The following is a 13,482-nucleotide window of genomic DNA, read 5'->3' on the forward strand; positions in this document are numbered from 1 at the left end:
CCGCCCCTATATTTTCCCACCCCTGAGGTAAAAGTAAAATTGCTTTTCTCAATCCCTGGGATGCTGAAACAAGCTGACTGGTACCAAAGAGAAAGTCCGAGGAGAACATCTACAGAGAGACTTTGTGTCTTGGAGTTAAGACAGATGACCTTCCAGGGGTTATGAAAAGAGGCTGCTTTGCTGAAACTGTTGAACAGACTGAAGAAGGATGTAGCTGGTTCACACGTTGAGCTTCACACGCACCTACACAGAGGTCAGAACTCCATCCCAGCACATAACATGCCTATAGTTAAAAGCACTGTGAGTGGGAATTGACTGTACATGACAGGTCCTCGGTCCAACACCAAATTACTGACAATACTCATTCAACCCTACCAACAGCTTCCCACATGGAGAAAGGTGTTTCCAGCCTAGCCAGGCTGCCTGCTTACCTGGAGCAGAGCCAACAGGAGCCAGCCAGAAACCTCCCATTGACTCCAGCAAGCTCCACAGCCTTTGTGAAAACTACTTGACAAATCATGTTCTGCATCTACACAGTTTTCCTGTGGACCAACCTTATTCTTGTGAAGTACCTGGTTTCACATATTTGAAATATGGATTGATTGTTCAGGTTAAGGTTTTTCTGAAACCAAGAACATACTTGCACTGACTTGGAAAGGAAATATGGACTCTCCAGATATGTTGCCTCTTCTGGAAACAGTCCCAGAGAGAACAAAGTACTGACAGAGGTGAAAGGCTTTCTAAACTGTAATTGGTAAACCCTGTTTTTACAACATTTTATGGTTATTTACAAATTTCCAATGGTTTTCAACACAAGTAAACTCTGAGAAGTTAGGATACCATTTTCTCCTATGACCAACAAGCCATTCGAAGAGCCATCCCAGTTTAGGATTAAGGGATGACTCCGTTCCTTTACAGGAATGTAGGAAAATTCCCATAGGTAAAATATTTTTCCTAGTAGCATTACATGAGCCCAGTCTCTTACCTGTAATATCTGGATTGAAGGTAGGTAGAACACACAGCTTTAGACACGTGGCTAGCTGAACCGAAGTCTATGACCTTGACCCTATATGGCTGTCGGGATGGGTCTACCAACATGATGTTTTCTGGTTTGAGATCTGCATGAATCAGTCCCAGGCTTTTCAGCTTCATTAGGGCAGTTGCTACCTGCTGGAGAATTGGTCGAATGTACTTAAGGGGCAAGGGACTGAATTTGTTTTGTTTTAGGAAATCATAGAGATTCTGCTCCAACATTTCAAAAACCAAGCACGTGTGATTCTTGTGCTGGAAGCACTCGTACGCACGGACAAAGTTGTAGTCATCCGCACTTTCTGTACTCAGACGAGCCAGGATGCTCACTTCAATCTGGCCTTGCCGGGCATAGGAAGGATGGTTCTTTAAGATCTTGATGGCCACAATCTCATTAGTGCCACGTTTCCAGCATTTGACTACCTGTCCGAAGGTTCCACGACCAAGAAACTCTAACACTTCGTACGTGTTGGTCATGGAACAGAGCACCTCATGTTGTACCAGCTGGTAATCCCCTTCGCTGTTGGAGCCACTGTTTTTGGAGGTGGCCGTGGAGGTGGTGGCGGTGGCTACAGTGGCCCCACTGGCATTGTTCTGAATCATTGGTGGATGCTCTTCAATGATCTGCACGCTGCTTGTGTTCTCAATCTCCTCACTCTTGCGCTTAAGTCCACATTTTTGGTAGGTGTCCAGAAGGCTCACAGTGCTGCGACGCATCAGGTTGTGTGGCCCGCCCAGTGTTTGCCCAGACACTGCGACCACACCAGAAGTGCTGTTGGCGGATGTCACCACGATGTGCCCCGTGCTTGCTGGGAAGATGATGGTCTGTTCGTAAGGGATGCTCGGATTGGGGATCTGGAGGGAGGCGTTGACGGCTGCTGCGGCGGCTGCTTGGGAGGACTGCACGTTTTTGCTCTGGCTGTAGACTTTGCTGTGTGTGCCGTACCCAGTCATATCCCAGTTCGAACTCGGCTCCACTTTCAGTTTCTTCACGCTACAGAAGGCACTTGACTGAAGGGTGTGAGGAGAGAAAACTTGCACATGCGAGGCCATACCTGCAATACAACATCAGAGTGAAACCACAGTGTCAAGATGCCTTCCTCAGGTTTTATCGTTTGTTCAGTGGCAGCAAAGGAAAACGGGATACACACTTCAGTTACAGCACATGCACACACACAGAAAACAAGTTCTTCCAGAAATATGTGTTCAACACAAATAAAATGTTATGCTCTAAATCAATATTCCTAATTGAACCATACTAACAACCACCAAGATTCCTGCTCTCTTGCTCTTCCCCTTCTCATTTTTAATAACAGGAATGTAAATGTTATTTTTACCTCCTCTGCCTAAAGACACTCCTATTCCCATTGTCTCCAGGAATATTTCCAGCTCTCAGGAAGAACCCATGTCAAATACTGAGAAGTATTCTGCCTATGGAGGTCAAATCCTCAGGCTCATCCTATATTAAGCAGTTTGGTGGATCTGACTTAAGCCCTCTGTTTATTCCCATAAAACCACTTCTGGCCTACAGAGAGCCAGGATGGGACCAGGAGATGATACACCATGACAAAATGGAGGTGCACGGACAAAGTTGAGGAGCCAGGACAGAAGCAGCAGATGATGTTTCAGGTTTCTTGCCAAGTCTGTGTGTGGGAATTGTGCACAATGCTGGTCTGTGCTCAGGGACACTGGAGATGGGAGTTACACAACGTGAGCTTCACTGTGTGCTCTCAGTTCTCCCAGATTTATAAAACTATGTTCATCTATTCTTATTCACAGTGACAATACCATCACTGGAAAGCAGATCCCCTGGAAATAAACAACATAGCTAATGAAGCAACATAGTTAGCATGTGGTAGAACTAGGTCCTGATATCACTATACTTTTTAAGAAAAGACAAAAATCTATTTTACTGCAAGCTTCTTTGGTTCTAGAAGAGTTAATAATCTTCTACATCTTTATTTTTTTAAAAAAATCAACCACCAAACAAAAAAAAACTCACAACCTCATAACCAAAGTGAAAATAAAGTATCACTGAGACAGACTTATTGAAGGATTCTCAGTAATATTCCACTGAAACAGAAAATACTCCTATTCAGAAGAAAAGACATGGTCCACAGAGAAGCAGACATCGAAGTTCTGACTTGCTGCCATTTTTCCCTGGCCAGGGTATGGATAGTACCACTGGGGTAAAGGTATTGGAAACGGCACAAATCTGCAAGGATTCCTGGGGAAGGAGTCAGCGCATGGCGGGAGTTAAAGCAGAAAGGCACAGCCTCCTTCACCCTTCTATCTGTCGTCAGTGTTTCCTTTTAATAAACCAGAATGACTAGGGAAGAAAAAGACAATATGCTGAGCTGGCACCGTTGCTGAATTATTAAGCACAAACATAACCTTGACTTGTTTTCAACTTTAAAAAGTCAAAAGCTGAATGAATGCTTCAGTGACAAAACCACAACAAACTCCACAGTGCACATGGATGACTTCTTCATGTGGAGATCTGAGAGTATCTAATACTCGCCTCCCTTTCCTAAAAGAAACCCACACTCGCCTAGTCTATGTTGCTCTTTGGAAAATTTTCTGGAGCTCACATGTACACATACACACACGCATGCATAAATGCAGACACCCATACAGAAAAAATATGTTTGTTATTCCACACTTCCAAAGCTCAGTAGCGTGGTCAAGCAAACACACCTGAACACACCCAACACCCATTTTCCAGTTAATTCCTATCAGCCCGAAGCCCAGGAACTGCTCATGAGAGGGGCACTGTGGCGAGCCAAAAAACACCGTACGCAGCTACACAGAAGTAACCAGTAAAGCAATTGCTCCAGTTCGCTTCAACATCCCCACTGTCACCCCTGCCACGGTGACGAATTTATGAAGACAGAGCAAACGCAGAAGAAAACCCCCATCAGGACATGTGGGGAAACCCTCGCCCCTGCTGAACACACAACACAAAACCCCACTAACCCCGCTCTAGCAACAAAGCCCTGCAAACCGCAGTGTGCTCTCCTTTGCAGACGTGACCCCTGGCTTTAATGTGATTTCTGGTGCTGTTTGCTGCCATTTGTATTAACTCCCGCTCACCAACCTCCTTGGCAGCAATTTCCAAGGTCCCTGCAACTGAGTCCTCAGTCCCCCTCCCCAGCTCCCTGCCCCTCTAAGTGCTTTATTTCCTCTCTCTTTTCCATGGGGCAATGATATTGCCACGAATGCTGTAGCATGTGGCATGCAGCAAGCTCAGAGAACCGCAGCAGTATTACTCAACTTGTCATCCCAGACACAAATATCATATGTGAGTGAGCCGAAACTGTGTTTGTTTTTCCACTGATTAAGAAGAGTCATGGTGTTCCTTCTAGTACAGTACTGAACCTGCCTGGAGAGTGGGGTTGGTTTGATGTATGTTTTCCCCCTGGACGCGAATAATAAAGCAGATGTAATTGGTAACATATTGTGGACCTAGCCGAGGTGTAATTTATAGCTTTATGGCTTTCATTCCACAGTGTGCTTGAGCAATATCTCTTCATACAAAATAAAAAGGGTAAAAAACGATTGACGCAGAACAAGGAGAGAGGTTCTTCTCACACATTCCTCTAAAGATAACACCAGAAGACGCAGGCACCTCAAATTAAAGTCAGGGATGCGAAGGGCAGCAGCTGCAACTTTCCCAGCACCGCTGTAAAAATCAAGATAATCGCCACCATTAAGAGACAGACTTTCAACTGGTGCAAATTGGCAGGGCTCCAGTTGATATCAGCTGACGCTAAAAACAAGGTCAGCAGTCACTCAACATTGTCAACATCAGATGGCTGCCTGTGCCCCTTGGTGAAATGAGTTCTTGTTAGGGACTGGTTTCCTACATCAACAGCCAGCCCCTTGCTGTCCCTGTGACACTGCTGGCAGCCTCAGCCGGGGGAAAGGAACAGGGGACAAACACTGACCCACTCTGGTACCCCAAAAATTAGAGGGTGGAGGAATCAGGCTGTCTTGGGACTAAAGGGAGGACTCTGGACTCCTCTGCTGCTGCTTCCACCCTCCTCAGAGCTTCTATCTCATTGCAGGATAAATATTTTTATTTCCCTAAAATAAGGAAGTAGGAAATCTTTTTCCTTCCATCCAAAATTATTTTCTCACATTGGAGGTTTTAGGGGCACACGTTCTAAGAAGAATAACTTGGCCAGCAATTCTGCATAGTCCAATACCAAGAAATTACAGGCTGATTGACAGCTTGGTGATGTGAAAAGAAGGCTTCTGCAGCAAAGTCATTTTTATTGTAAATTCACCTGTGCAGTTAATGTGAGAAAAACACAATCTTAGATTTCCTGAGGACACTATCAAATTGTGCTGGTGGCATGTTCTTTTTTTCAAAATGGATCTTTGCTCCATGGCAATAGCAGAAATAGCAATAAATGTGAATAAAAGTTGGATGGTTTGTTACAGCGTTCAAATTCCTCATTACAGCCTGTAATATGATTTGTAACTTCAGCCTTTTGATTACACAGGCCAACAGTAGCTTGCCATGACATCCATGGAGACACAAGCCTGAAGTAATGGGGCAATCCATGCCAGCTGAGCCCTGTGACAGCAGTACCCCCTGAGCATCCCTCAGAGACAGTGGACATGTTCCTGGGAGCATCTTCACTCCCGGGGTCTTGGAAAGATGAAGGGGCCATAAGCCATGGAGGGATTGGAAATAGGCTGTTTCACTTGGGAAAAGTCTTCTTAAACTCCCACTCACAGCTCTGCCAAGAAACCTCCTGTGTGAGGCTGGGCCTCTCTTGCCACCTTCCTTTGCTGCAGGAAAATCCCAGCAGACACCTTGCCACCTTGCATGGAATGGCCCGAGGCTGGCACCCAGCTCCTTGCCATTTTGCCCTCCACTAGAAGCAGAGGGGGTGAGGATGCTCAGGACAAGCAGTTGTGCCCACTGAGCATTGCCGCTCAGCTGAAGCCCAGCTCGGCAGCTCCACCTTCCCTAGCAAAAGCTTTCTCTGGACTAAGGCAAGTGGCAATATGGGCTGAGCTCAGGATTGGTCCCTGCCTCAGCAGGGGGGCAGGCAACCTCCCACAGCCCCAGTTAGACAGCCAGGCTGCACCCAGGATTCCACAACAGTACAAGCCCTGAAGAGTGCAGTTCTAATTTTTACATCACCCCTAGGCTGGGAGCAGAATCAAAGTTGGGCACCATGCCTGAAATAAAATTCATAGTTCCTTTCTTTAATAATGAATTTTAGTGTAGCCATTTAAAGCTCTCACACAACTGACAGTAACTGGATTTAATGGGGCCTCCCCTGTCCTTGATAGGACTCACGTAACTCCCCATAGTATCCACATGAGCAGAAGTATGTAGTGTGCAGCCAGAGGACAACGTTAAAACAGCCTGAGTGACTTTTATTAAAAGATCTGACTTCTTTTTTTCCTGAGAACTCCTCCCACGTCAGCTTTCACTTAATAATAATTTAGCAGGTGCTATTTACAATTCAGATGGCCCTCTTCTGCATGCAAACACAAACCACACAGCTGCCTCACTTGTACTTCCAACAGGTTTCAGGAAAGCAAATGAGATAAAGTTCCCCATCCACCCACCTCACCCCAAAGGGCAAAAAATACACTCTGGGGTCTAAGAAGGAACCGTTTGAAAGTCACTGATGTTTCCTTCTGCTTTATGCCTAGCACTTACGCATAGCTGATTTATAAATGTGGCCTTTGAGGTGCCAAGAGACCAAGCCCCTACCCTGTATTAAGTAGGCAGTAAGACCTTTTGCTGTACCTGCAGAGCTGCCAGTGCTCTGTAACCAGAGGCTGCTTGCTGACTGCCACCAAAACGACGGTGCCTGCTTGAAAAATACTGTAGAAAGCACATGGCATGTGTTCAGCATATAAATGATGCACATAAGACACTCCTGAAATAAATATCTTCCACTTCTCCCCAGAGAGGCACAAGCCAGCAAACTCATATACAGGCCCAGGTTAAGAAGGCAATGAAAAGGGGACCTGCCAGGTATGGCTAACGTATTGCACCTTCAAAAATAGCCATGTCTCAAGCACAGCACCCTTCTTCACAATGGCCTCTGTGTGGCCCCTTTTGAGGCATTGTCCCCAGCAGCACTGCACTCTTGGAACCCCCTTAAAATTTATGTCCCTGGAGGCTACACAAATTCCTTCCCTTGCGCTACCAAATGTTTGGAGACAACCTCAAAGTGGAGATCAGAACTCAACAGCTTCAGCTCCTTCCTGTTCCTGGTGAGCAGAAGATGTCAAGGGAGCCTTCATTCCAGGTGAAAATCTCTCTGCCTTCCTGCTCTGCTTTTCCTGTCCTGCTAGTAAAACTGTCTCATCCTAATTAGTAGTTTCCTAAATGCTTATGTAGCGCGCAGCAGTTCTTAAAGATGTGACAGAGCCTGTCCCCTGCAGTGTTCCAGACCTGGCTGCACACAGCTGCAAGCTGCCACGTTTGATCCACATCCCCCTGCCAGATGAAAAAGCAAGACTTTCCAATGCACAGAGTAGCCATAAACAAAACCAACCAACCAAAGTCAAGCACCTTTCCACCCCCCCCACACCTGAAAAAGCATATACCCTGCTGCAGGACAGCAGCCAGGGAGCTCTGATCACAATCACCTTCACACCCTGTATCCCCCCGTCACCTCTACTGCCCTCCTACACACCTCTCTCCTGCATTTATAGCACCAGCAATGCAACCTTGACTACTATTTCATACTCTACACCGTGACTTTACTTTATAGATGAAAGTTAGCAACCAGGACCTCGGTTAGTACTCCTGGGCATGGGGGGATGTAGGCAGCTGTTCCCTATTATGCCCTGAGCAGATTATTTTGTCATGTATCTCAGGATACTGCTATCTTGCCCCCCCCAACCATCCTTATTCACTTCTTCACTCTCCCTTTTAACTCCTTAAATTCAGGGCAACTTGCCTGCTGAGCAGTGAGAGCCTTCTCAGCTGACCAGGGAGAAGAGGACACAGCCAGAATACCTGGGGACACCTTCATCTGAACCAGCCCAGTCTGTCCTGTCCCCTTCCCTGAGACTTCAGCACCACTGCCCCTGCCTGCAGGCATAGGACATGCTGGGAGAGGTGGTAAGGGCTGGCCAGGGCTGCTAGTCGCACTGCCTGTGTCTGTATGCTCTGGAAAGCATCCCTGCCACCCCAGGTGAGAGCTGACATGAGCAGCTCTGCGGGAAATGGGTTACCCAGAGCCCTGGCCTGTCCCACACAAACCAAATGAGGCAGCACCGCCCTGGGCCAGACCCTGCACCAGAGCCTGGAAACATTCTAGGCTGCTCCAGCCCCATCCACCCATGTTCTTCACATCTGGTGGGTCGCTAGACAATGTCACATAAGCTGGATTTGGATGTGGACAACCACTTACATAAGAATGCTATACATCTGAAACACAAAACTCATGGGAATCAGTGAATACAAGGCATCACCAGCCGCAGATTTCCCTTTGAAGCACCTGTGCTGTCTCTTACTTTATTTTGTCTCTATAGACAAAGGAGTCAAGTCCCTGCAATATCAAGCCTTTCCTTTACAGCTCTGACCACAATTTCACATCTCACCACTATAGAACTCCCCTCTTCCATATCCACTGCAAGCCATAAAGCCCTACTATTAGATATCTTCTGTAACCTAGAAATATCACAATTCTTATTCATCCTTTTGATGTGGGTTCAGGTGCCCACGAGCCTGAGTAACAGGCTGTGGGCTCCTCTGACATATTCCTGGTTTTAAGACACATGAAGCGAAATCTCAGGGACAAATATACACACTTAAATTCCTGATTACACCTCAGTGAAGGATTCTTTCAGGGTCACCTCCATCTCCCACTAAAATGAATTGTGGTAATGACAAGAGATATTACAGATTTCCTCAGTAAATCATGTGACTAGTTTATGCCTCACATTATAGTTAATTAACAGTGCAACACCTGAGAACACAGGTTAAAATATACCTCATGAGAGGATGCTTCATTACTTCACTGCAGATGCTGCAGCCATTGGACCTAACATCAGTTTCTAGATCTTGGTGTGAGAAGGTCCAGCAGTCAAGTCCGTGCTCCCCTGAACTGGAAGGTGACCCCTAGATACCTTCCTAGGGGAAAACCCAGCACAGTTGGAATAGTGCAAAACTTCTCTTCAGGGCACCTCAATGTCACTGAAGTGGAAAGCAAATGAAGGCAGCAAGTGAATACATTTGATAGGCTACAGCCTTGACAAAACAGAGCCAGACCCCAGTAAGTAAACCCCTTCAGCATACCTGTCAAAGCTGACAGGAAGACTGTCACCTCTACAGAAATCATGAAATGACACTGCAAACGCTCTACCAAGACGTCAAAGTGCTCTCCAGACATAATGTAAGAAATGTGGGAGTCCGCTGTGCCCATGGCATGTCTCTGCAGCTTGAGAAGGCAGATGGATAGTCCTGCCAGACGAACCTCACTGAGCAACAGTCCTCCCGAGCCAAGGAGCGAAGACATCAGCTCCTGTGATGACATCTGGAGTCTCAAGAGCAAAATGAGGTGATGAACAATGGAGACAGAGGCAGCAGCAGCACCTGAAAGTCTTCAAGGTCTGCATGAGTGCGCAAAGGAATTTATGCACTATCTCAGTTAAAAGACATTTTGGGAAAGTGGGTATCAGTGAAGCCAGGAACAAGTTTTACAACCAAACACTCAGTAATCCCAAGGGCCTCAAAGGAGAAGAAAGTCTGCTCTGGAGTCAGAGATGGGATGAGAAAAAAAGAACAAGATGAAGTCAGACAGGTAGGATTGCACAGAGCACTGGCACACTCATGGCTTCCACAACTGCCTAGTGAAAAGGATATTTTGACTTCTTCCACCATGGGTGCCTCCCCACCTAGGTGACTTTCCAGCTGTAAATATTAGCTTTGCAATGTCAATGACTCCAACTGGCCTGCAAGTGTGGTGAAACCACAGGCAATGGCTGGCACCTCGCATACCTCACACGTTAGAAGCAACCCTACTTGTGAAGGCAGGACATGGGCAAGGCTCAGGCTGAGCCTCTCACTCCCACAGGATTTTTTCATAAGTGTTTCATTTGCTAAGAGGCCACTGCATGACATTCAGCCCTTGCTTTGTTTACGAAATGTGAAACTCGGATCAAGCACTAGCTGGGCTGAAAAGGTCAGTTTGCCTGTTCGCGAAGTCCCTCCCTCCATTTCATTGCCATCAGGATACAGACTTGTTGGAGAGAAATAAGCCTTTGCTGAGGTCTGGATGAAATACACAGGATTTGGGCTGCAAAGGAAGATGAAGGTGCAAGAAGAAAGGTGGGGAATTTGGGCACAGGACTCTGCCAAAGCAGAAAATTGAGATAGACCGATTTGATGACTTCCCAACTATCCCAAAGCCAGTGTTAATGCTATCTCCTCCCTTCTGTAGCAGCACCTCCCTTTCAAATAATAATGAAATCCAAAGACAGGATTTACAGCACTCTCACGTATCGAGTGCTATGCGGTGTTTTAGGAAATTAAGGGAAGGGATAGTGCAGGTTAATCACCTGACCTGCACTTTAAGGAGGTAAAACAATTCTGTAAATAACCTGTCCTCATACAGGCACACACCCGCATAAGGGTTCTCAAGGAAACACGTCCTGAGCATGACTTTTTCAGCCTTTCTTCCAGAAATTATCTTCCTCATCACTCAGGGCCAAGAAAACATCTCCAAAGTGATGGCCAAACAGTCAGAAACCTTTTCTGTTGTCACCCATGGCGTTTGTTTGCAATCCAAATTAATACTATAAAACCAGAAATTAAATGGGCTGGGGCCATGAGTACAGCTCAGGACCAGCATGACTGAGCCACCCAGCCCGAAACAAACACTGCTGGGGATACACGGGGTTGCGGTTTTGGATGCGGACTCATTTCTCCTCCAAAACTCCTCTTCAATCATCTCTTTAATTCACAGTCTGATCCTGAGAAGAGTAACACTGTAGAAAACTGCCACTTAACTGTTTCTCGATTCCCTTCCCCTCAAAAGTGGCGAGATGCTCAGAGAGAGCCGTGCCTCGAATCACTGGCTTCGCTGTAATTAAAGTGGTACTGACCCCTCTCACATGAAACACACGATCCCACTCGGGCATATACAGATATATGAGCGCTTTCAAATGACCCACAAAGGCAATTAATGTCTTCTCCAAAAGAAATGAGTGATGATGCCTGATGTGATCCCACAAAAGTGCCTCTGGACACCTCCCCGCTGCCCTGCTGGCTGGCTGCTGGGGCTGAGGGCTGGCAGTATGTGCCTTACTTCCCACTGTCTTCACAGTAACTTTCTTTTTAAGCAAGGTCTAATAGGACAGAGGCCAGTTCAGCATGCAGAGAAGCCACCTGTTTGGGCAAGGATAGACAGCCTAGGTGATGCAGGAAGCTATTGCTAACACAGAAAGAAAACCTGATTTAAGCATGGGGATAAACTACATGAAGGACTTCAAAGCCTTCAAGGGTAAACATCCAGGAGCTCAGAAAAGGGTATCTACTGGAGGAAGAAGGGTGTAAGGTCCTTGTGTGCAGTGAAGAAGCTCAGGGACACCAGTAAGTGCCTACTCCCCCTCAAAGCTCTAAAAGAAAAGAAATCAGAGCAAGGGAAGTCATTAAGATAAAGAAAAATCTCCACCTGTATCAGCAGAGCTCCCTGGCTACCACCAGTATGTCCCCCAGGTTTCTGTTTTGTGCAGGATATGATTATTTATTGACATATTTATTTACTCAGCTCTACAGTGCTTAATGCCGTGGCTGCTGGGCTTCTTGCACTGGCAAGACTACAGTGTGACAGGAGTGTAGCTGAACCTGGAGATCCGATACAGTACATGCCAAATGCCTTCTGTAGTGCAGCCTGAGGCATGCTACCACTGTGATGGGCTAGAAAGGGGGATTGAGCTTCAAAAGCAGGCTCTGGGCAGAGAGAGCTCCATAGCCAGACTGGGCATACACACTCCCCTTCAACCAAGAAAAAGCAAGCAGGTGTTAAGCTCCGATGGGGTGTACAACTAAAGACAACCCTTGGTGTGACTGTTCCAGACTGCTCAGTGCTTTCGAGACCCTGAACAGCACCCTGCAGTGACACAGGCACCTGAGCACACCTCACGCCTTGTATGACCGCACTCACTCTGCTACCAGTAACTGCTGTGCAGCACCCATGGGTGCAGCACAACTGCTGAAACCAAACCTACAGAATCAAAAATCCACATTAGAAAGGACAGCTTGCTACAGACGACAAACTAGCTAAAGGGGCTGTCAGGCCTCCTTCTCATCCATGACCCTACGCTTGTGAACTGACATGTAGCAATGCACTTCCAGCAGCATGCATCCACTTGCCCCATCTCTTCCATAAGCATCTTTTGGCACTATTACAACTGTTTTGCAGCCGTGTCCATTCAACCCGTAACACTTGAATCTCCTTTTCCTACAGCAATGAAATTAAGATTAAGCCTAGATGCAGTGGGACAAGGAGTTCAGAATTATCAGTGTGCTGGTGATATTGCAGCAAAGCTGTCCACAGTCACATCTATGCGTTTTGACTAAGGATGAACAGGAAGTCTGAGTCACAGGGAAAGAAGAGTTTTTGGGAAAATAAGCTCGGTATGATTTTCTCACAAGGAGCAAACACTACTGTTTCTGCAGGATCCAGAAAAAACAAATTAGTAACAACTTGTGGTCAAATCACAAGAGCTTTCAATAGGTCTAGGAGAACACTGGACACCTTAGCTTTGTCTAACATAGGAATGACTAGGGAGAAAAACAGCCTGGGGTGGGCCTATGGTTGTTGCTAGAACAACTATGAGAATCCCAGTAAATGGCGGGGGGGGGGCGGGACTGCCAAAAACCCAAAACCAGTTCCGGGAATTTAGTACCAAAAGTCCTGTGAACTTTCATCAGACCATAAGCACTCAAAACTTAAAGAGAGCTTTCCAGCATCCATATGGATGAAGAGTGGGAATGGAAATTAGATTCAGCAGAAGTACAGTAACTGGGGAAAGAATTTCAGTGGAAAGAGGCAAGCTTATACCCTGCATAAATACCCAATTAAATTCGATGTTTGCAGTACTCCTTTGTGGATATACTCCTTGGGTTTGGTCATTTTTCATACCTGAAAATAGCCACGCTTCCTTCTTCAGTCCTTCCTGGGCTCATGGGAGACTGAAATGAGTCACCAGAGGACCAGCTGAGTCATCCAGACAAAGCTTGGAAAGCAATGCAAAATTGGTCATCACATCCACGCTAAAACATGGATGACGGCAGCCCTCCTAGCAACCAACCATGCATTAGGCAGAAAGAGTTGGAGACCACTGCCACTATGAACCATTATTTTAAGCCAGACAGAAGGCAGCCTTAAACAAAACTAATACAATGCAAAACAAGTGCTGACCCCACTGGTTCTGCATCTGATACAAAGCCCTTATCCATTC

General features: G+C 46.4%; 1 protein-coding gene across 7 annotated transcripts in view; it reads right to left on the minus strand.

The window, feature by feature from the left end:
- The window catches only part of HIPK2 (homeodomain interacting protein kinase 2), a 131,992-nt gene that overhangs the window by 87,899 nt on the left and 30,611 nt on the right, over positions 1–13,482 (minus strand). For all 7 annotated transcript variants that reach the window (XM_026865929.1, XM_026865889.1, XM_026865897.1 and 4 more), the window contains exon 2: positions 986–2,084. In XM_026865929.1, the coding sequence (XP_026721730.1) occupies positions 986–2,082 (1,097 nt within the window). In that variant the 5' untranslated portion in view covers positions 2,083–2,084. The remainder of the gene's footprint in view (positions 1–985; positions 2,085–13,482) is intronic.

The sequence above is a fragment of the Athene cunicularia genome (genome assembly GCF_003259725.1).
Source record: "Athene cunicularia isolate RWA chromosome 1 unlocalized genomic scaffold, athCun1 chr1_part2, whole genome shotgun sequence".
Taxonomy (NCBI): domain Eukaryota; kingdom Metazoa; phylum Chordata; class Aves; order Strigiformes; family Strigidae; genus Athene; species Athene cunicularia.